Below are 24,391 nucleotides of genomic sequence, written 5' to 3'. Positions count from 1 at the left end.
CGCAAAGCGATGGTGCTGAAGGAGGCCTTCAGTTATGCCCTCGCCAGATTATTCTGTGAGCGCTGGTTTGCCTTCCTGCAATTCATGTTGCTCTTGTGTGTGTGAAACAAGGAATAAGTTTATCTCTGTAGAGCACCTAGAGCTTTTCTGAAAAGTGTGCACTGAATTAAGACAGCTGTAAAGTCTGTGTGGAGGCGATTTTCTAAACAGTTAAAAACAATGAAAAGGAGAAATGTAATGCACCACTGCCACAGACTGATCTTGAACATTTTTTATTTTTTGGGTATTTGCTGTCTGCTGCCACTTTTAAAAACAAATAAAGGTGTTTTTTTCTGCTTTACTTTGCTTTTGATTCACTCCTCCCCATCTTTGTTTCACTTGCTTAAAATTTTGTTCACTCTGGAGTGAAGTGTTAGTTTTATTTCTTTACGGTGTAAGATTAGAGTTGGACATCACGGGACTTTTATGTACGACAATTTTCTTCTTATGCCGCCAGTGATTTAGGAAACTTGCTGCTTGATGCAGGCATCTCTAATCAGCCTGTAAAACACAAGCAAACATGAATAGGAAGTAATACTTTGACCCATTGCTGCTACTAACCACAGTTCTTTCTTACTGCAGTTAACAATTTTTTTGAAAATTAAAGAAATGTAGGTTTTCTCAACTGCATTGCATGCTATCTGTCTGTAGGGACAATGTAGATAATTTGTTCCCCTTCAGGTTAAAGAGAAGTTTAATCCTGGCAAGTAGCCCATCTTTCTGGTTTATCCATAACACTTTCTGAAGATATCCAGATGCATCTGTGGTAATGGTCTGCCACTGCAGGGGTAACTCTCTGCCTAAAAGCAGCAATATGAGAGTTACATGTAGAGTGGAAATTACTTGACGAATACAACAGTGTTTCATTGTGATCCATGAAGAAGGAAGAGTAGAAGGAAAAAAAATCCCAGAATGTGATCACGTAATAGTTTTAAATCTAGCCAAGTCAGAAATTTTCAGTATGCACTTCATAGAATTCTCTCTGGTAGAATGTGAGAATGAAGATGTGGAATCATAGTTCTTACAGCTACCACCTTCTTCCCATCCTGCTCCTCTCTTTCCAGACCAAAGACCCCTCACTTCTTTTTCCTGGATTTACTTGCCTTTTACAGGTCAACAAAAATGTCTAGATATACTAGACAGAGATAAATACTAGTGTAAATAACTTCTTATACATGCTTTAAGGAATAATGTATTTTACCTACAGCAATTGGTGTTAGAAGAATAAATCAGCATTTTTCTGTGTTCTTAAGTGGCCATGTTAAAAAGTAGCAGATTTTCTTTTCCTTGCACAGTGATCACTTAAGTACTTTCCAAAACAATAGTGCACTAGAGGTACATAATTTTTTTCCCTACCAATGCTCTTGTACAGGGCAAGGCCAAAAGACTGTGTCATTTGCACCAGAATAAGCATATTCTGGTTTAAGAAACAAGAGCAAGACCACTGCTGAAGCACTTTTTCCCTCTTTCAATTGTTGATATTATTGTTTTTAAATCTTACATAATTCTTTGGTACTAGAAGTGTGTTACTGCTGGCCTTCATGTTCGAGATCGATGGGACCTATAGGTAGTGATGGACTACCCACTTGTGGCCTATCTTGGAGTCCAGGGACACCCACCCTGGGGCCAATAAGCACCCTGACACCAATATGGTGGAAATGCAAATGGCGGTTTATTAGGCTGCGTCACATGCTTATATAGTGGCTGGCTCTGCCTTCATGGGCAGTGCACTCCTAAGGGAGGGGTCAGCCTATCTGTCCGTCACAACACGAGATCTTCTGAGTGCTGTTCCCTACATCTCCCCCTCCCCATGATAAACCTTAAGGCACAACTTTATTCACCATGCATTCCTTAACAAATGATATACAACTTGCTGATGTCTATCATCCATTAATACATGTAAACGAACAATAACCCATCTTCCAAAAAACATACAAACAGGTAAACTGCAACATAACATTACAAACACAATCACAAGAACTATCAGAACTGTATATAACCAATCCCAACTGAAGAATCTCATAATCCACTGTCGTGGTTTTGTTAGTGAGGGGGGGCCTAAGGTGGTAGCTTCTGTAGGAAACTGCTAGAAGTCACTCCCCTTTGTTCAGTGGACTTGGCCGGTCCTAGGGCGGACCTGCTGCTGGCCAAGCCCAAGCCGATTGGTAGCAGAATGTCCTGTGATAACGCCTCTGCAATAACGTATTTAAGAAGGGGAAAACAGAAAAAAAAAAAAGAGAGAGAAGAGAAGATGTGAAGAAGCTGAGCAGGGGCAGAGGCGCAGAGGGGGAGGCGCAGGCCTCATGGGCCTCTCGCCAGGCAGCCGACTGGGCCCGACTCAGTCCAGCCCGGCTGCAAGAAGTGGAAAGGAGATGAGAAGTGAATAAGATGATGTAAAAAAAGATCCTGAGAGACATCTACCAGCCTGTTGTGAGGAACGGCTGCAGACACCAAGGTCAGTTCAGAAGGAGGGGGAGGAGTAATGCGGCTCCTGGCCAAGATTCCCCTGCAGCCTGTGGTGCAGCCCATGGTGGAGCAGGTTGTCCCCCTGCAGCCCATGGAGGTCCACGGAGGAGCAGAGATCCACTTGGAGCCCATGAAGGACCCCGTACTGGGGGAGGTGGATGCCTGAAGGCAGCTGTGGCCCATGGAGGGCCCGCTGGGGCAGCTGTTCTAGAGGGACTGCACCCGTGGAAGAGATGACCCACGCCGGAGCAGTTCCACGAAGGACTGTGGCGTAGGGGTGGGACCCCACAACGGAGCAGGGGAGGAATGCGAGGAGTTCTTCCCCCAACCATGAAGCAGCGGCGTGAAACAACATATGATGAACTGACTGCAACCCCCATTCCCTCTTCCCCCCTGTGCCACTCGGGAGGGGAAGGCAGTAGAGATAATGTTAAGCTCGGGAAGAGGGAGGGGTGGGGGGAGATTATCTTGTTCTCTGTCTCATTATCCTGCTGTTTGTAGTAATAAATGAATAGTTTTCCCCAGGTCGAGTCTGTTTTCCCCATAACGGTAACTTTAAGGATTTCTCCCTGTCCTTATCTCAAACCTCGAGCCGTTTTTCCTTATATTTTCTCTCCCTGTTCTCTTGGAAGGTGGGGGGAGTGAGAGAGAGACTGCATAGTCTGGTCCAATCGGGGCTGAACTACGACATCCACTCCCATCAGTTATCTTTATCACCGTTCTCACGCTTCCTGTCCGAGCTGCTTCCCACAATTGGGGCACTGCTGTTGCGATGGTTCCGGGCAGTGCCACAAACACGTAACATGTTCTCACTGCATCCATCGTCGGCAAGTAAACACACATGTTTGTCAGGCTCCTGTTTGTCATCCAGTTTTTCCAGTAGCCACCCTCTACGTTTTGGTTTAGACACAGCAGTCCTAGGATGCTGAGGACGACCTATAAGAAAGAGCTCAACAGCAGATTTAGTTTCACAGTGTGTTAATTCAGTTGTTACCAGTAACCTTAAGATCTGGCTTAATGCACTTTGCTGGTATCCATTGTAAACAATCATCTTTTTCTACTGCAGCATATCCTCTTCCCAGTGCCCTCGGTTTCCATCCTTTCTCCCAATCTACTGTCCCAGGTGGCTTTATTTGTACTAAGGGGTACCTCTCATTTTCTTTAGGCTCCCTAAAATGCCTCTGCACTGCTGTATCATCGCTATTGCCCCTGATGTGATGATTTAGGGCATATAATGCTCGATTTAAAATTGTGGATTGGGCTGCTTGGGGTATTGCTCCTGTATAACCCTCCCCCTCCCCAAGCTGCCTAATCTTGTCCTTTAATGTTCTGTGTGCCCATTCAATGACTGCTTGCCCTGTACTATTGTATGGAATACCGTGTTTCAATTGTATTGCCCATTTTTGACACCAGTCTTGTGTAGCTTGCGCTATGAAACAAGGCCCATTGTCTGTTTTAATGGTCACCGGTTTTCCTAGCCATGCCATTACCGTTTTCCAGTGTTGTACTGCTACTCTAGCAGTTTGCTTTCAATGCGATGTTGCCAAAATAATTTTGCTGTATATGTCAATTGTTACAAACAGTACCTGATTGCTATTATCGTTCGTCTGATCAGGTGGACACTTCTGTAAATGGATTGTTCTCCCCCAGTGCCTGTCACGGTCCCATCATATTGAGCCATCCAGGATTGTGGCCACACAGACGCAGCAATAACAGTGACATCTGCCCCTGAGTCTACTAGGGCTGTCAGAGCTATTTCCTTAGGTTTTGTACCCGTTCCGTGCTGCATCCAAAGCGTGACCACGGGCCTGTCGGCACAATCTAAGACCAAGGCCACTCCTGGGAGTGATGGGGTTCCCAGGCAGCTTCCTTTCGGTCTTGCTGCTTCGCCTCTGTTGTCCCATGCTGTTGCCAGGGTGCTGTCATTGCCGCAGAGGTTCGCGCTCCAGAGGGAGGCGCAGCCCCTCTGCGCGCTAGCCTCCCTCGGCCGTTTCCGTGTTGGAATTTTTGCCTACAATCGCGTGCCACATGTCCCGGTCTACCGCATATCCAACAAGGACCTTTTTGGCCTCTCTGATTTCTCAGTGGCTTCTGTCCCTTCCTGTTAGGGCACGTAGCTTGAAGGTGCCCAAGTTGTCCGCAACTGTGGCACCTTGGTCCCACTGTGGCCATTACTGCTGATTGCAGTGATTTTACAAAAGGCTGATTTGTTTGCAAATTTTCCTGTTGTAGCACTGTCCTAATTGATTGGGCGAGGGGGGTCCCTGGTGGCACATTTTTTAAGATGTCTTTTATCATCGAATTTGCTTGCTGCCTGATGCATCAAGCAAAAACGGTTCCTTTGCCATATCCGGTAAGTTGGACTCTAAAATGGCCTTCTGGAGCCTGCCACAAAATTCTGTGAAATTCTCTCCTAGTCCTTGTACGATGGTGGTCCAAGGCTCTGCTCGCCTTTCTAATTTTGCAGTTTCTCCATAGGCTCTTCTCGATTGTTCTGTAGTAGCCTGGAATTCTCTTCCCCTTAGCCCTGTGATTTGTGCAGCTGGCATGGTGAATTGACCTCTTCCACTAACCTTTCCAGAATGGTCCCTTGGAGAGGATGTCCTGGCTGAGTGGCTGCCTGGACTATCACAGCACATCCACTCTGCCAAGCCTCCTTCTATAGTATGAATAATGTGGGGTTTAAGATGGCTTTTGCCAGCTGCCTTATGTCTGCAGGTGTTAATGGGCTAGCATGGGCACTGTCTAATAAAATTTGCGTTTCCTCATCCCTTAGTTCTTTCTCCTTTATCGCTTTATATAGTGCTTGTACAAGCCTCGCATCTAAAGGTGTCCACTCATGCCCTCCGGTTGGGTTTGCTTTTACAGGGAAGGCAGCTATTGCTCCTGACTCTAATTTCACACCTTTCAAGATACACTCCTTCGCTATCAAGTTCCAATCTGTTGGTTCATGTTGTTCTCCTAGTGGGAGTTTACTTAGTAACCTTTTCTGATGAGCCGTGGCAGCAGCCAGCTCCTGCATTCCCTTCGTGAGACTGTGTAACACTTCTGCTGCGCTCATGTCCTTATTTGGCTCAGACTCCTCCCCTCTCTGGGCGTTTGCCTTTTTTGGTGCTGTAGGTGTGTCGGCTTGCTCTTCGGGCCGCGCCCCCTCCCGGCAGCCAGCAGGGCCCTCCCATTCCGGAACCTTCCCGACTCCCCCCTCGTTGTAATCATGGCTCCCGCCTTCTTCCTCAGACTCCTCCGAGGCCGAGGGGAAGGGCGGTCGGGGCTGCCGCCATTTTCTGGCGGGGATCGGGGACGGAGCCAGTCCCTCTGCCTCCGAACTGCTATCAAAGGAGAGCCTTTTGCCGGGCACCCAGTCAAGTAGTTGTTCTTCCCTCCTTTTACGTTTATGTTCTTCCCTCATTTCGCGCCGTTTACTGTCCCTCCTCGCCTTTTCCTCCTCCTCTACCCTCTGTCTTTCTGTGTTCCCTGCCTCCACCAAATCCTCCCAGGGGTACTGTGGTGGGGGTTCTGTCGACTCCTTCCTTCTCAGTGGGTAGGCAACAGGCAATTTGGGTGGCCAGTCCTCCTCGCCTGCCCTACCCCGCTCCGAACTCCCCACCATGTTCTTTTCCCCCAACCCAGCAGCCATTTTCCCCTGAAAGCTCATGTTCTCCACAACCTCCCTCAGTCTTTCTTCCACTGTCTCCTCGTCCCCCATTAAGGGTCCTGTTTGCACGTCCATTTCCCTCTCAGTTTTCCCTGTTATACACGCTTTAGCTCCCACCCACACTTGGCGTTCCTCGCGCGCCTTTTCTAAGATCCTGATGTCCTTCCCCAAGGTCATCAGCCGATCCAACTTGCCTAAAACAGCAGGCTCCATGAACGCGCCCTTTTATTTTCTCCCATTTTTCCCTATCAGATATATCTGAGGGAGTCCCTGTCACTCCCATATGTATCATATAATCAATACACTCTCTGGTTAGGCCGATTTGATACAAATCCCCTGTGCCCTCGCCAGTCCCTTCAGTACCTTTATCGTACTCTCCATGCTCGTGAGCCCTCACACAGGCGTCCACTGTCCTGCAGCCGCCTCACTCCCTCTTTGGCCGTGAAAGTTGTGCCATCCGCCGACGCTCCGGGTGGCTAGCCCGACCCCACCTACTGCCACGTTCCTCTCGAGGCCAATCCTGGTGTCGCAGGCACTCCTCGATCCCGTGGGGCTCTTCACCAGCCCTGTCAGTCCCTCCAGTCTCGATCACGTCGGGGTCACCACTTGTTGCTGCTGGCCTTTGTGTTCGGGATCGATGGGACCTATAGATGGCGATGCACTACCCACATGTGGCCTATCTTGGAGTCCAGGGACACCCACCCTGGGGCCAATAAGCACCCTGACACCAATATGGTGGAAATGCAAATGGCAGTTTATTAGGCTGCATCACATGCTTATATATTGGCTGGCTCCGCCTTTGTGGGCGGTGCACTCCTAGGGGAGGGGTCAGCCTATCTGTCCGTCACAACGCGAGATCTTCCGAGCGCCGTTCCCTACAGAAGTGTACTACTTTCTTCTTTTTTAAAGTCAAAAAACCCTCCATCCCCTCTCAGGTTGTTTAACTTAAGAAAACATTTACATTATTTTGGTTTATGTTTGCAGGCTTCTTGCCTTTTGCCAGCAGCTCCTGACATGCATAAAGTCTGCAGAATATAGTCATTGTTACTTGCAGGCTGTGACTATGAAGGCCCAAGAGTAAAGAATGGCTTAAGCCATGTGGATATGTAGGATCAGAGAGCTATATTTGCAGATAACTCTGTTTCAGGAGGTAGCTGCTGAGTGTATAGAAGTTCTGAATTATTGTAATTACTTCGTAATCAATTTGAAAGGCTAGTACTACAGTTAGCTTAATGACAGAGAGAGAAGTTGTATTTAAATTAGCCAGCAGGATTAGACAGGGGGGTTTTGTGTCATAGGAAAACACTTTCTGTTCTGATACTTGTTCTTTCAAATAAACAAGCTGAATATGAACCAGCTGGAATGTTTGTATATCTATAGCTACATTTAAAGTTCCTTTTAAAGCTGAAGAAAATAGGGTATGGAATAGATTCTTCTTCTCAAAGCTTGTCATTAATTCATCACTTCTTTGCAGTCAGACTGTGATTAAAGCTGTAAACCAATAAGTAACTGTAGACAGAAACTGGTGTCCAGGCAAAATAGAGGAGTGCTGTTGGTGATGTTCGTTAATTGTTTCAGTCCAAGGGAACTTTTAGCAAGAACTTTAAACTGTTTAAGCTATTCTGGCTTGTTTTGATTGAAGGCTCCTTCAGTCACAGCAGATCTACTGTGAGACAGTGACAAGTACCTTGGTGCAGTAGCCTTTTCCACTGGCCTAGCTTGATGTGAAAAGAAAAATCATAAGCCTAGATTGGAGAATTATGACTGATGTTAGCAAAAGTTATGCTAGTTCCTCTTGGGTTGTGGGACTCTTTGCAGATCCCAAACACTGCAACTTTGGCTTCAAACAAAATTAATCATGAATGCTAGGAACTGAATTTCTTGATTCTGTCTTCTGCTCTCTGAAGTCTGAATGGAGGATGGAATTAAAGCTATAACCTTAGAAAGTGCACAGTTAAACTTAAGATTCCTTGACAACTTTTGTTTAGAACAAATATTCTTTATGCAGTTTTCATCTGCGCTCTGCAACAGTGTGCAAACAGCTTCAGAAATCTCAGCACCTGAACCTGTGCATTCAAGTGTCTTTTCCAATTCCATAGTGTCTGTATTTTTATGAACATGTTAGAAGACACACCCATACCCCAACACATATTTTTCCTTTCCTCCTCTTTCCCTGCTTCCTCACTGGAATTCGATATTGTTGCAGTGTTGTGAAAAAGGCGTCCTATGTTTCCAGCTTGTACCGTATTTATAGCTTGACTGAAGGTAGGTATTGCCTTAGTCTTGTGAGCTTGTTTTATACTCTCTCCAGCCTGGCAGCTCCAAAGCATTCTGAATGTTTCAGCAGTTGTATTAGACCACATACTTTGAGTTCATCTGGTGTTGCCTCCTCTTTTATGGTATATAGATATCAAAACCTATTAAAGATTATTCTATAGTATAAAAGAGGAGGGTGAGGTTTTGGCACAGCATACTGCAATATTAACTGATCTAGCCACCAGCTGCTGAATGAAAAGATCCTTTTGATATGCGTGTTGCCCAGCTGCATTTAGCACTGCTGTTAAATTCTAGGAGGAGATGAGTTGTTTTTACATTGAATTGAGACTTCAATCATACATTAAAAAGGATAAATGAAGCTGATCCTTTTTATTTTGTATGCAGTCACACTGTTGTATTGATGCCTATCCAGCATGCTGTATAGACATTTAAACACTCTTTTAAAAAAGTTTATCTGAGACATACCAGATCCCTTGAGTTTCATCGAAGGCTTCCATAGAAAGCCATAAACACAGAGAAAATAAAGTGTTTCTGATGTATTTCTTAGCTGATTACAATACTGGTTCCATACTTAAAATGGTGATCCTGGTAACCCTGATATAGATAGCAGAGGATGATTTAATGAATGCTGAGGCTTAACTTGCTTATTTCCGTATGACTTGTAGAGTGACCTACTTTGCATTGAGCTCTTTTTGTTGTTTCAGCAAAATGTGCTTGGGTGTACAAGTCTGGGCTTTCATTAAGATGCTACTCAGCTAGTTCTGGGTTTTGTGGTTTCTGTTTTAAAGCAAGCTCTCGTTTATTTAACTTAGATACATCTACTTAAAATGTTTGTGAAATAAATATTTTTTTTTCTTGATCTTTTTCAGATTATCAGAGACTGATGACTGTGGCAGAGACCATCACAGTACTCATGTTTCCATTTCAGTGGCAGCATGTGTATGTTCCTATCCTTCCAGCATCCCTCCTTCATTTTCTAGATGCTCCTGTCCCTTACCTCATGGGCTTGCACTCTAATGGGCAGGATGACAGGTCTAAGCTGGAACTTCCTCAAGAGGTGAGAAGAGCTTATCTCAATTGATTATATGTTGTACGTGACTATGAGGGAAGTGAGAAATGAGCCAAAACAGTAGTCCTAACTCTAACAGCCATCGTGAAGGTCTTGCTGGCTCTGGTTTGGGATAGATCGTAGTTTAGTTTTTGGAGATGCTGGAGAAAATCTGGTGAGATTGATAAATAAACCCGTTTTGCAAATTGTATGCTCTGATAAAATTAAACTGTAATTTTACAGATATTGATGCAGTTGAGTTACAGAAAAGTTTTTTTTTTTTTTTTTGGCTGCAAAACTTAGCCCTTTAGTGCTAGGAAAAGCAAAGAGATGCAGTGTGAATTCACCAGCTGGCCAAAAGGCCATACAGCTGCTTCCGTGTGATGCTGAATGAGCAAAGCTTGACTAGCTTCAGCACTGTGCTGTGCTTGGGCCAGTTCCTGATTGGATGGGATTAGACTCTGTTTCCCTGCACTGCATCTTTGAGTTGGGATTGGCTTACATTGACCCAGCCTGTCAGATGTCTGCACCAAAACTATTTCAAATTTTCTTCTAGAACACGTACTTCAGTCTGCAGCAAAATGTCAGCATCTACGTGAGCAAACTAATTGGGATAGTGCTTAGGAAGTCCTCCCTCATAGTGAGGCTCTGTTAACACCAGCTACTGTATCAAGGAGAAGCAGGACCTTTACAGACCATTTGCAACTCATACAGAAGGTGCCAAGAGAGAGTTTAAGAGCTGATTGTGAGGATCAGGGAACCAAGAGTGGTTGAGCACTACCTGAAGTAGCAAAGGAGATGTCTGCAGGAGCCATTTACCACCCATGGGACATACGTCAGGTAGTTGGCATCTGGTTGGCATCTGGCTGGCTCGTAAGGCAGTGCTATCAGTCATCTGAATGACTTCTCTCATCAAGCACCATTCATTGGTTTATTTGCTCTTGCATATTAGAAAATGCTGAGTGTTACAGTGTGATCTGTGTGGCTGTTGTCAAGAAGCTGAACACTTCTGACAGATTGCCCTGTGGGAAACAGGTGATTGCAGAGCTATTAGTTTCAGAACAACACAGTTCTGGCTCCTGCTTGAGTCTGCTTACTTGTAGGTGTAACTTTGCAGGGGAGGGATGGGGTAAACACCCTACTTTAGGCATTGGTAGGATTATCTAATCTCTGCCATTTTTGCTGGTTGTCTGTTTTCTTCTATTATCATTTACATTACTGGGAAAGCAAAAGTATGGCAGGCAGAGGGTTTTGTGGTAGTGTTTTTTATTTTCGTTGTCAGGCAGTACTGCCACCTGGCTTGACACACACACAAAAAAACTTCTTAAAAAAGCTACGTGAAATTAAAGACAAGGTATTTTTTGTGAATCTCCCATCTGGTCACCATGTCAACATTGCTCTTTTTCTCAAGTCTGTATGCTGATAGCTTTCATTTGTTTTTCCTGGCAAGTTCAAAGGACAGTTTTTCCTCAAATTTGTTTTTTTTTTGTGAAAACAAAAGTATTTAATGTCTTGATTTCTTTCTTTTCTCCGACTCTTTGTTTTTGCCCTGGCATAATTATAAAATCATAGAATCATAGAATAGTTTGGGTTGGAAGGGACCTTTAAAGGTCGTCTAGTCCAACTCCCGTGCAAGAAGCAGGGACATCTCTAACTAGATCAGGTTGCTCAGAGCCCCATCCAGCCTGGCCTTGAATGATTCCAGGGATGGGGCATCTATCACCTGTCTGGGCAACCTGTTCCTGTTTTCCACCACCCTCATTGTAAAAATTTTTTTCCTGATGTCTAATCTGAATCTACCTCACTCTATTTTAAAGCCATTACCCCTTGTCCTTTCAAAACAGGCCCTACTGAGGAGTTTCTCCCCATCTTTCCTATAAGCCACCTGTAGGTACTGGAAGGCTGTGACAAGGTCTCCCAGGAGCCTCCTTTTCTCCAGGCTGAACAGCCCCAGCTCTCTCAGCCTGTCCTCATAGGAGAGATGCTCTAGCCCTCTGATCGTCTTTGTGGCCCTCCTCTGGACCCTCTCCAACTGGTCCATGTACTCTTTATGTTAGGGCCTCTGGACTTGTGACCCACATGCAGGACCTTGCACTTGGCCTTGTTTAACTTCACGAGGCTCTCACAGGCCCACACTCTCCAGCCTGTCAAGGTCCCTCTGGTTGGCATCCCTCCCCTCCAGTGTGTCGACGGCACCACACAGCTTGGTGTTGTTGACGAACTTGCTGAGGGTGCACTCTGTCCCACTGTCCATGTTGCTGATAGAGATGTTAAACAGGGCTGGGCCCAATGTGGACCCCTGAGGAATGCCATTTGTTACCATTCTCCACGTGGACATCGAGCTACTGACCACAACAAAATTAATAACAGAGTAATGTATGTTCTTGCCACGAAAACAGTCTATTGCTTTGGTTTACGACACTTTTATAACATTTTGGATATACAGACAGACTTAATTATTATGGCTAGTATACTTTTTAGAGAGGACAGCTGGTGAAGTGAAATGCATTTATGGATATGCATGTTAATATCCACCATGGATGTTTTCACTATTGAAACAAGCTTTTAAAAGACTGTCCTTCTCTTGTAAGGAACTTCCTCATTTTTAAAATCACTGTAATGCTTCCAACTAAATAAACATAATTTCACTTCAAATAAATACTTTAATTATTTAAAAGATAAATGGTTTTGAAGAGCTTTATCAGCTTACTTTGAGGTTTAAAGTAAGGTAGTTGATCTGCTTTTGGATCTTAAAAATTAAATCAAAGTAGTATTAAAAAAATAATCTGGCACCTCAGTTTACATTTTGTTTTACAGACAGCCTTTTATGAAGGTGGAGGAGTAGTTTTTAGACAGTATCTCACAGAGATTGGAATTGTGTGGGAGGGCAGGACAAAGTGGACTGAAGTGTCAGCAGTGATATACCCATGTGATGAAATTTGCTGCAGGACTTAAACTTGTCCTTCTGAAGCTTCAGCTTTTCTCTTCCTTATTTGAAGAGTGAACTCTTAAAGCTTTTTATACAACGAGTGTGACTTAGACTGAGACATCCCCTTGGTAGTCACTGTTGAGTAAGGTTTCTTGTGAACTGATGAAGTCCTTAGCACTGCAGACTGCATATGTAGCTATGGCATAGCAATGGACTTGAACATGTGCTGAAGACTTCAAAGATGACTGAGAAGTTATCCTATAACAATAGATTTGCTTATCTGAGAGGCAAAGTAGACTGGGAAGAATAGGAACTGACTGTTGTTGAGATTTTTGTTGTAGAGGGTTTACTTAAAAAAAAAAATCTGCTGTTGCGACAAGAAGTGTACCATTTTAAAATGTAAAAGAGAATTCAAAGTGCGTGCTCGTCGCACTAAGTGAAACTATTGTTCAGTATCAGTATTTCTGATATTAATGATTTAATCAGTCAGCTTTAATATGTTTAGAACTGCAGTTTACAGGTTCATCTCAAAATATTTTCCTTTATGATTAGACTTTCAGATACCCTTCATTTAGAGCCAAAGAAGCTCTACACTTAATTCCTCACATAGAAACTGACAAGCAACGTGCATAAAATGTGTTGTCATAGAACAGCAGAAGAGGGCATAGGGATTCTATTATTTGTACTTTATTAAAGACAATTTTATCATCAGTAACAAAGGGGATATTAATATTTAACATTGCTTATCTCTAAAGTTTGGGAGGTATATGATCCATTATGAAACCATCAGGGTTATATGAGGAACTTAATTTCCAAGTCCTGCCTGTAGGCTCCTGATTCGTAGTACTAAGTATCAGAATTTTCCTCATTTATTACAAAGAGTATATAAAGAGCTGTTCTATGTTCTGATTTATTCAGAGTTCTGCAAAAAAAAACCAAACTTCCTTTTTTTTTTTTCTTTGTCTTGAAACTACATAAACTGCATCTCTGTTGCTGATCTGTTTACATGGATGCATGGGACAGCTGCTGTTAAACAGTATCTAATTTGGACAAGGGCCAAAGAAGTGAGCTTTGACAGCAAACGTAGTAGTGATTCTCAGTTGAAGGGCATTGTGGAAGAGCATTGTATTGCTATCAGGTGTAGTGTGGATGCTTCAGTGTCACTGTAGACATCTTGATTGTGGTTTTATATTGAATTTTTAAAAAGACTGATTTGTCTTGCTCAAACTGTTTTAAGCTAATATATGTAAAAAATACTATTTATCCTAACTTGTTCAGATTTGGTTTAAGTTTTGCACACATAGTCCATAAGGCTTGTTTTGGTTTGCTTGTGGTGGTGTTCTTACATGTTTTGGTCACATCTGGTGCTTTAAGGGAATGCTTTATCATGGGAGCATGGAAATCCAGCTGTGTCCTACAAGTTGATGCTTTGTCACCTAATGATTAAATTATTCAGCAAAATAACTGTATTAGTACAAAATTCCAGTTTAGACTATCACTTGGGTACATCAGAAAACAGTGCCTGGTGGAGAACTGAGATTCACCAATGACTTGAAGACCTGACTCAGTAAAAGACCAAACTTAGTAAAATTGTAAAAAAGGCTCAAGGTTTACTGTAGGGTTGAGTTTCTTGTACATGTCAGTGATACAGTGCACTTAAAGTTAAGCTTGTTCTTATATGTGTTGCTGCTTTGCTGAGGGCTTTTTCTATATGCATAAGCATCCTTGTGGTTTCACTGATAGCTCATTCAGAGACTTGCTTGTAAGGAACCCGGAAGAGAAAAGGCAGGAGGGGGGGGGGGGGTCGGAGAAGCAGTGCTAGAATAAGGTGCTGCAGAAATCAAAGAGGAAGGGAAGAACATGTAGCTACTTCAGATGTTGCTGGCAAAAATGTTTGTTTATCAGTAAAATTGATCCAAAAAAGTGGTTAAACTAGCTTTCTTGCAGATCACAAACTCAGCAAGTACTGAAGTAAGATTGTTTTTTTGATGTGTCTTTGAATTTCCTTCTAAAGAAACCTTTGCAGTGCTATAGCAATATATTTTTAACAAGCAAGTTAATCTGGGCCATGCTACTGGATTTGCATGTGTGTCTCGCCACTCTAATGCAGGAGAATGGAGGAAATTTGAATTATTTTGAGTGAAAATAAGCAACACTGAGTATCCCAGTACAGATTAAATCAAACAAAAGTAGTATCTCATTAAAAAGCATGTTTTTAATGAAGTGATCCCAAGGGTCTTTGGCAATAGCTTTTTCTTTTAGAAAAGCTGTGAGATTAAAAAAGCTAAAATCCAGTTCTCTGCTGGATACACATTCTTAGTATTTTTATTTCAGCCATTAAAAATATGTTGTTCAATGCTAAATCTTAACAAATTCAGTGGGTTTTTATTTTTGTATGTTGTTTTAGAAGATAAGAAAGATCTCTTGAAAAGCATTTTTTTTCCTCTTGATGCCAAAACATTGAGACCAGACTGACCAAGAAAATTATTTTGAGAGATAATCACTGCTTTGTATCTATTCTCAGGCTATCTCTTGGTGTGATAGATCCTTGATAATACCACAAATTTATTGACAAACTTCAGTTTTCTGTTTTCTTGTACTTCAGTGTTAAACAGCCACTTGAGTTAAATTCATGTTTCTGAAAGCTGCAGCTGTTCTCAGTCACAAATTCTGAGTTGGCATGAGGAACAGCAGTGCTGAGAATAAATGCAGAATGTCAACGTTTGCTTACAGGAATGGCACAGGAGCATCGTTTAGAATTTAGGACCATTGTAAACATGTGTTCCGCTAGCCAGCCATATGTGTATAAATTTGCATATCCATGTTTTCTGTGCATTAAGTGAAGTGGGTGATTATTTGCAAGGTTGAGACCTAATGCACAAAGGTGGTATGTGCTGTAGAAATGCTGTAGACGGATGATTTTTAGTTTTTTAATGTATATTCAAGCAGAAGCCTTAACTCATAACCATGTTTCAATCTGACTATCTAGGAGAGGATGTGAAAACCTGATAGTTTGAGTACCTGTGCTGCACAGAGAATTCAAATAGTAGTGATTGTGCTATCAAAACTGACTGTTCTATATTATTGTGGGCATCTATTTGCATACCATGTGTTCCTGGTTTTGGCAGGGATAGAGTTAATTTTCCTCTCAGTAGCCAGTGTGTTTTGGATTTCATATGTGAAGAATGTTGATAAAAACACCCTGATGATAGGAGTTGTTGTTAATGAGACCAAGGATGCTATCTGGCTTTCCTAGTCTCACTAATGTCAAGGTGCAGGAAGCTGGGAGAAAGACAGACAAATTGACCCAAACTGGCCAAAAAGAGTATTCAATGCGATAAACATCATGCTCTGTGTATAAGTAGGGGTTGCGCATGGGAGAGGGCATCCTTGGCATCCATATTCCACCTTTTCATCTCTCTTGCTTGCTGGCATCTTTTCCTCTATCTTGCTGGCTCCCTTTCACTCCTTTGCTTGCTGCTTGGTTTCATTTCCGTGATTGCTGCTCAGGATGGGCTGTATCGGTCATTCGGACATCAGGTGGTGAGAAGTTATGCATTGTTCATTTTGTATATATTAATATCCTTATACTCTGTTATTATTGTAGTTTTTCTTTGCTGTTCTAGTAAACTGTCTTCATCTCAACCCACGAGTTTTCCTTTCTTCCCAATTTCTGTCTCCTATCCCACAGGGGAGGGGGAGGTTGAGCGGGAAACTGTGTGATGACTCAAGCTAAACCACCACACCATGTAATTATATATTAATGTTTAAAATAAAGCATATTTTCTCTTTAGGATGTCAGTGGGGTGGGGAGTTTACTCAGTGAATATTATTAGTTCCTCCTTAGATGTCTTTTTGGCAGAATCTAGGTCATTTTCTTCTGTATTTTTGAACAGAGCTGAAAAGGAAGGATATGGGCTTGATATAGGCATTCCTCAATACGTGTGGGGATTTGGCCCTTATTGTACCTGAGGTCAAACTAAAGTATTGCATTTGTCCTCTGGCTTTGGAGTTAATGGATGTAGTCCAAACCCCACTGAGCCAGTGGTAAGTTGTGCCTTCAATCTCAGGGCACCAGACTTTGGCATCAGATACATGAACTTTACTTACTTGCAGCCACCTTTCTAAGATTTGTAAGGCTCACCTGGACACCACGTTATTTGTGATGATAAAAGCTTATGGGAAAGACAAGTTTTTAAATTAGGATGTGGCATCTTGTTCCTTGGTGTAGTGTCTCAGGAGAACAATTTTATTGTGGGATGTTGTTGTGTCCTCTCGTAATAACTTGCTGTTCAAGTGGTGTGTAACTATTTGAGGTTTTCTTTTGGTCAAAAAACCCGATATCTTGGCAACAAAGCATATTGGACTGTTCTAGAGACTCAAAATACCAAGGGACTAACTTAAGGATGCCCTTTCAGTTGTATCTCTTTGTACACATGTTGCTAAATATCTTGTGTTTATATAATTTTAATTTTGTATGTGTAAAATGATGTATCCATAGAGGCTTACCTACAGAGCTGTCAGCTATTCACAGCTCACTCAACTCTGCTGCCTCCAGAAGCAAAATAACTAAAATTTTGATTTAAGAACTCCTTTATTTTTCTTCTTTGTGTACTTGCCCAGTTCCTAGCATGTGAAATGCTTTGGCGTGCCATGATTTCATAAAAAAAAAAAAAAAGTGCCATTTCATTTCTCTTGTTTTTTAAAATGAATTGAAGGTGACGATCTCTCTTTCCTTACTGATATTCCTTTTTGTTGGATCTACAGTGTAGGAGTATTGTGAGACTTACTGTTTTGGTGTCTTTTATTGGCGGTTTATGTACTTGGGATTTCATTTTTACAGAAAAATGTTGTTTTGGTAGAAGTGAGATGAATTTGCAATTTCTTGTTCCCTGGGGAACGTGGCCTTTTCAGCAGTGCTTATGCAGTTCTTGAGGATGGCCTCAGTCTTTTGAAGGTGAGAGGCCAAAGCGATATACTGAATCTCCTTTGCTTATGCTTGGTCATCCTCTAACTTAGGGGTGCCTAACTAGGCACTGAATAAGGGTAGAGTGTCCCCAGAAATACTTTTTGCACTCTGTATAGTATTGCTGCATCATCACAGAACCATGTGTGTAGTGGAGGTCTTGAAGTTCCTAAATTCAGGTGGTTACTTGAAACATGGGAGTTCTTGTGCACGTACTGCCCCTTTGTGCTGAATGTTCCTTTGAAAGAGAAGCAGATGCATGCACTCTGCGTGCATCCCTAGCCTACCACTGAAGCTGCCTTGCTAGGAAGGCACACACAACACCTGCTTGTTTGAGCAGTGCTGATACTGGAGAAGTCTAAACAATGACACCTGCCTTATTTAAAAAATAAAACTTTTTCTACAATGCACCAGAAGCTGTTTCAGAATCAAGGTCTTAGTTCTATTTATTGACCTTGGATTCTTTTGTCACACCTAATTCAATTTGTGATTTGATTTACAGTAAAAAATCTATACAAGAACTACTGAACTGTTTTACATGCACTCCTTTGGGCATAAGAAATAAATATTAGTTTTAAAAAGCTAAAACATCAGGAAATGGAGAACTGGAATTATTCTACTTACCTTTGTGACTATCGGTAATATTGTAGCAGAGCATAAATTGGACTTTTTCATGCAAAGGTCTGTGCAGATTCCGACATATGTCCAGTGGAGTTCTGCTTTAAGAATTACAATGACTTTTTAAATTTTAATGTTGAAGTTCAAGAAAGCAAACACAACAGATACTTGTGTTTAAGGAGAATCAACATCCTGACTCTGTTCTGTAGAAGTGCCAAGAAAGCTAAATCTGTCCCAAGTATTAAATGTATGTTTTCACACTAGTTTACTTAAATTAAGGGGTGAGGTACAGCTTAACCTAGTCTACCTATCATCAGTCCCACAGCAAAATCCTACCAGAACTACTTCGTCCTTACTGATGTTTCACATTGCTCTTCTTTCTGGGATCAACTATCATTCATTTAGTGTGAGGTTAACCTCTTCAAATTCTTTCTTTCCTATTAAATTCTGAGAGTGTTTCCATCCTTCTGCACTTACTGAATAATAAGAAATAACTGGAGATCTGTTAGGTCTTGTGACTTGATATGTATTTTTGCTGCAAAGCTATAGTGAAACCTGATTTCAGGTGTGCCTCTTAGAGTAATGGGATGAAGCTAGCTTGAAAGCTAGTTTTATCCATAAACTGGATGAAGGCGTTTTTAATAGAGGAGGGTAAGTGACAGTCCATGTTAATTTTGCACTGAAGAAAAACAGAAAAACTGAAATGCTTCTATAGAAGAGCAACGCTTCTTCTGTATACTTAACTTTCCAAGCAGATTTCACATATGAATGGGGTTCTTACTGTGAATTGTGTAATTATGTCATGTTACAGAATTTGCAATGCAGAAGCCAAAAGGAGACACTCCCCCTCCCCAAATATAGGGTGAAGTAAATCCTTGAAAGATGTGTAGCTTCTTTTGATGTTGCAGTGGAAGCCTCATAGGTGGTTTTTCTTCCCCCCTCCCCTTCCCCTCTCCACCTTGGTCTTTTTTGATGGTAAATGAGATGGAGATTGGAACAGGAAAACAGAGTTGAAACTAGTTAAATTAACTTGTTTCCAAGGGGAAAAATTTCTAAACTCATTCAAGGAATTGCCTTAGTTCTCAAGTTGCTTACAAGAAAGAGAAAATAATTTTATTGCAGCTTCTGCAGTATCAGTACACCTTTTAGAATGGAGTTTGCCAGATCTGTTAGAGGAGTGGACTGATAGTCTGAGGAACAGGCAGTCACCTGCTTACATATGTGCATGTATAAAATGGTGTTGCAAATATCCTGTAGTTAAAATCTAGCTGTATGTGTATGACAAAATTCGCACATCTGTACATAATATATGCTACAATCTCTTTTGTACCTAGTGAACAACTTTAGAGTCTTCTTTCTTAGTGAGCTCCTTGAAGGACCTGGAAATGTCGACCTTGTGCTGCTTTCTTCAATGCTAACCAACCAGTTCAGTTATGGTTGGGGCAAGTCTGTTTAACAAAATAACCCAACAAATGCAAATGTATTTTAATCTTTTCATAAGCACAAAACCCAAAGGTGAATAAATATGACCCTTGTGCTTAGTGATATTGTAATGGTATCCTGTTCTAAATTAAATCCTAGGCTAACTTGTGCTTTGTGGATGTAGACAACCATTTCGTTGAGCTGCCGGAAGACTTACCCCAATTCCCAAATAAACTTGAGTTCATTCAGGAAATTTCGGAGATACTAATGGCTTTTGGAATTCCACCTGAGGGAAACCTTCACTGCAGTGAAAGTGCCTCCAAGATTAAGAGCCTCAGAGCATGTGACTTGGTTTCTGATAAAAGAAATGGGAACATAGCAGGATCGCCTTTGAATTCCTATGAGCTGCTAAAGGAAAATGAGACTATTGCAAGACTCCAAGCACTTGTTAAAAGAACAGGTGTGAGTCTAGAAAAGGTAAGCTGTGTAATTATCTGCACTCTCTCTTGACCTGCAGTAGCAGGTGGTCTAAAGTCATGGTCCAAAGACTCCGTGTGTCTGTCTTTACTAGAAGGAACTTCGTGTTAATATGTTCACAAACCTTGTGAACATTTTTAGAGACAAAGGCAAGCCTAGGGGAGAAGGAGAGTGACATTTAACCCCACAACATTTAGGGAAACCTTTGGCTATCCTCCAAATGTTTCTTTGCCAAGATAATGTGTTTAAAAATACATCTTGCCTTGTTTGTTCTTGGTTTTAAGATTTATTCTAAATGTACACCACTTTCTTGTGAATTACATGGCTAAAACTGACATCCAGATAATCCTGAGGTTGGAATCGAATCTTGGTCTCTATAGCTATCTTTTGCTCATGATATGTAGAATATGTATAATTTTGCTTGTATATGATATGCTTGCCATAGGGATACTGTGATGCTTTTTTTTGTTTGATGTTGTAAAGTGAATTAGTGTCTGACTCCCAGCAAGTGAAAGTGCAGAGCTCGTGGTGACCCTGGTGGGACTTTTCTGACCCATCAGAATTGGGAAGAAAAGTTGTTGCTCTCTGTGCAGAGTGGTGTTACCTGAAAGACCACTGTGAGTTTTTTGAGTCTTTGTGGAATGTAACGAAGATTTTCTCAGCAAAGGTTTTATTTCTTGCACATTTAAATTGTCTTGACTGGTTCTTCATTGCTGAGTCTGATTCCTACCTGTGTGACTGTAACTTGGGCTACAGGTGGGGCTAGACAGATAGAAATTCTGTGATCTACAATATGTTGGGGAGGAGAGTCACTTTGTGGGGAGGGAGCTAGAGGGGGGTTACAAGAAGAAGTGTTTGGTTACTAGACAGGATTAGATGCTCAAATCAGCTGTGTTCCCTTTCTCAGGTTCTTCTTTTGCATTGTTTTCTTCTTGTTCAGGGGAAAATTGGTAAGAAGCTTTTGTTCTTTTGCTGAGTGGATGGGGAAGTGATGGGAGAAGTACAGGTCTTTTAAAATTTATTGTAAGTTTTTGCACGTTTAGGCCTTATTTACTCTGTACTCTCTTCCATAGAAGTTGAAGTCCCATTCTACTAGCCTTTTTTTTTAATTATAGGAGCGTATAGGTTATAACTGTCAAAATTTTCTCAAATACTTAAATATTTTAAAAAAACCTGCTTAATACCAAATACCCAATTGATGGAGAATGTATAGATGCCAAGTGCTACTTATGGGTTGCAGTTAGAAGAAATGGCTGAATAGCAGAGCTCTCTAGCAGAGAGCATGGCTGTAGGATGCTATTTATAGCTGACCTTGGACTGCTATAACAAAGGTGCTTTAAGAAGCATAGGACAGCTATGTGCATTATTGTGCAGATGTTGTAAGCTCAAGATATTATGTCTAATTATGTGTGGTGGTGCCTCTTATAGTAACTAACAAAGACAGTGGTAGCAAATGTGTATTCAATATAGTGCATGAATGCTTGTGGCATTGATGATTTTTTTTTCTAGATACTCAATTCCTATCAAAACCAATAAAAATTTAATATCTGAATCTCATATTGCTATTTTAATAAATCTTAGCCCATGTCTTTACTGAAAATGCATTTTATTTAATTAAAGAGTACTCTGGGCTGTGTAGTGATTAATTGTGCATTATGCTGCTAAGGACTTAGGTTAAAGGAAATTGGCTACTAGACATCTTTTTACTGTGCATTTCTGTCTTCGTCTGGGAGCTGGTATGCATTGAACAGTAACAGTGCTAAATGTGGACTTGTATTACTTCAAACATAAATATGTATTTGCCTAATATGCAAGGGTAGTAAAAACCCCTATATAACCTATGCAGGTGATCAAAGGGTAACAGAAACTCAGTCAAGTATATGGCATACATGGGCATGTATATGGTTATTATCTATCCTTTCAAAATCTAATACGTATCCAGTGCAACAAGTTTTAATGTAGGTTATGGTTTATTATTGAAATTAGAACTTTTATAGACAAAGATTTCTAGATTTTTTTACTAGATTTTTTGATGTTGCTGCTTTCTTGCAGTGCTTGGAACTGTAAGTAATTTTTATTATAGTAATATTGACTTGAGGAGTAGCAGCGGAATGGCAGATTAAGATCTTCTGTAGCTAGAATACCTGACAAAGCCACAATACAAACTTCTTTTGTGTTCACTTACTTTCTTAGTTGGAGGTGCGAGAGGAAACCAGAAGCAAAAAGGATCTTAAAATACAGTGTGATGAAGAAGAATTCAAGATTTACCAGCTGAATATTCAAATCCGTGAAGTTTTTGCCAACCGCTTTACACAAATGTTTGCAGATTATGAAGTATTTGTTATTCAGCCCAGTCAGGACAAGGAATCTTGGTTTACAAACAGGGAACAGATGCAAAACTTTGATAAAGTAAGTTGTAATAAAAATATATGTCAATGTGAAAAGTAAAACAGTATTCAAACTCAAGACTTTGTTTATTGGGCTATAAAATAGAAAACAGGACTGTCAAAACTGTAATTTTGTCCTTAAATTTCAGTGTTCCCCAAAGAAGTCACATCTTGTGCATTATATGGAAAAATACATACATACACACACTCAGAGATAAGGATACTGTAGAAGACGACAGCTTGCTGTAGAAGAATAGCTTAGAAGGCCCCACTTCATGGCTAACCTCTACATTAAGATTAAATATCACTAGTGAAAAATATTATTTATTTATTTATTTTTAAACAGATTAATTGCTGAATATGCAAAATGATAAAGCCATAACCCCACGCAACACTTACATATATGTGTACCAAATGTATCCCTAGCTGTTTTCTAGGTAAACACAAGACGTAGTTCTTCAAATTTTAGTACTGTGTGCTTTACTGGAGATCAGATATTTGTCAGCAGGATAGTTCACATGGATGAAGATTATATACCGCATTGCCTGCTAAAACACTAATCTGATTCCCATCCAATCGTATGAAAAGATTCTCATCAACTTCATATGCTTCGGGCCCAGACAGAAGTACATAATATCTACACCTGTGGTACTGTTGTTGCGGTTTGCTAGGATTCTGTTGAAATTTTTAGAAAATTGAGGAAATACTAAAATCACAGTTTAGTAATTATTGTGCTATATAGTGGATGATTGTCATGAAACTGAAGACTTCATATAGACTACCTGTTTCAGAGATGGAATTCATATATGTAATAAAACTAGGCTCTAAGCAGCACCAAAGCACTATAATACATCCTCGATTAGAAAAAATTGTGGTTTTGGTGGATGTATCTCTCTGCAGACTCCCAAACACTCTTATCTCTTCTTGCCTGTTAGGCATCTTTCTTGTCGGACCAGCCTGAACCTTACTTGCCTTTCCTCTCAAGATTCCTGGAAACTCAAATGTTTGCATCTTTTATTGACAATAAGATAATGTGCCATGATGAAGATGATAAAGACCCTGTATTGAGAGTATTTGATTCCAGAGTGGATAAAATTAGGCTGCTAAATGTTAGGACACCAACTCTGCGCACGTCTATGTATCAAAAGTGCACAACCATTGATGAGGCTGGTAAGAGTAATAAGCCACTTTACTGACACTGAAGAAAATATAACTAGTCAGTGCTGTATGTTGTAGACATTAGGTTAAAGTTAAGTAATGATTCATGCTTTGAAACCTAAAAAAAAAAAAAACAAAAAAAAAAACCACCAGAAAAGTTAAGGTGTAAAGCTTAAGTGGGGAACTAAATGTTACATAGGAAGCTGAGATATAATTCATGTAAAGTGTGATTGAACTAAACTGTTTTTCTGCATGCTTTGTGTGAAAAACGTTTGAGCTTAAGAAGATAAACATTTTTCTCCTTTAGATTTCAGTTCTTTGATATTTAATAAACTCCTGTACTCGTGTACCTGTTGGATCAGTAAGGAACTTCCACCACCTCTCTTAAATTTGAGATCCACTTTAAGTTGAGGATATGTGATTATAGATGTGCATCTGATTAAGACACTTTTAAAAAATTGACTTTCTTACTGTTTCAGAGAAATCTATTGAATTAAGGCTAGCAAAAATAGATCACACTGCAGTCCACCCACACTTACTGGACATGAAAATTGGACAAGGGAAATATGAGCTTGGATTTTTTCCCAAGCTTCAGTCTGATGTTTTATCTACTGGACCAGCAAGCAACAAGTGAGTAAGCTAGGACAACAGGTACTGGATCTTGGCAAGATCTGTAGAATGATACTAAAGCTGAGATACTAGAAAGCAAATTCAGTTGTTTTGTTTTGTTTTGTTTTGTTTTTTAATTTTAAAGTGAGAACAAATCAGATCAAGGGAGTGGGTTGTGTGTGATGAGATTTTTTTGTCTCTCTTGCTTTTTTCCTTTTTTTTCTTTTCTTTTTTTTTTTTAATCTGAATTTCAGAAGCAAATTTGCTTAAGCAAGCCCTACTATATTTGAGGTTATAGTTCATGTACTTTGCATTACTTAGAGTAACTGTCGATATAAAA

General features: G+C 40.9%; 1 protein-coding gene and 1 long non-coding RNA gene across 10 annotated transcripts in view; one reads left to right on the top strand and one right to left on the bottom strand.

Annotated features, from left to right (window-relative positions):
- The window catches only part of LOC104479695 (DENN domain-containing protein 5A), an 82,986-nt gene that overhangs the window by 26,408 nt on the left and 32,187 nt on the right, over positions 1-24,391 (top strand). For 8 of the 9 annotated variants that reach the window (XM_086750208.1, XM_086750202.1, XM_086750207.1 and 5 more), the window contains exons 5-9: positions 9,307-9,494; positions 19,580-19,897; positions 22,091-22,306; positions 23,220-23,454; positions 23,922-24,072. In XM_086750208.1, coding sequence (XP_086606334.1) covers positions 9,307-9,494; positions 19,580-19,897; positions 22,091-22,306; positions 23,220-23,454; positions 23,922-24,072 — 1,108 coding nt within the window. The remainder of the gene's footprint in view (positions 1-9,306; positions 9,495-19,579; positions 19,898-22,090; positions 22,307-23,219; positions 23,455-23,921; positions 24,073-24,391) is intronic. The other variant, XM_086750205.1, reaches the window with a different exon arrangement.
- On the bottom strand, positions 1,778-6,741 carry LOC147600601 (uncharacterized). Its single transcript, XR_015258755.1, has 3 exons — positions 6,524-6,741; positions 3,189-3,441; positions 1,778-2,057 (listed from the first exon to the last, which is right to left on the bottom strand). It is a non-coding gene; the product is annotated as an uncharacterized LOC147600601 (long non-coding RNA).

The sequence above is a fragment of the Chlamydotis macqueenii genome, chromosome 5, assembly GCF_036417535.1.
Source record: "Chlamydotis macqueenii isolate bChlMac1 chromosome 5, bChlMac1.mat, whole genome shotgun sequence".
Lineage (NCBI taxonomy): Eukaryota > Metazoa > Chordata > Aves > Otidiformes > Otididae > Chlamydotis > Chlamydotis macqueenii.
This window is presented reverse-complemented; position numbering and strand designations above follow the sequence as displayed.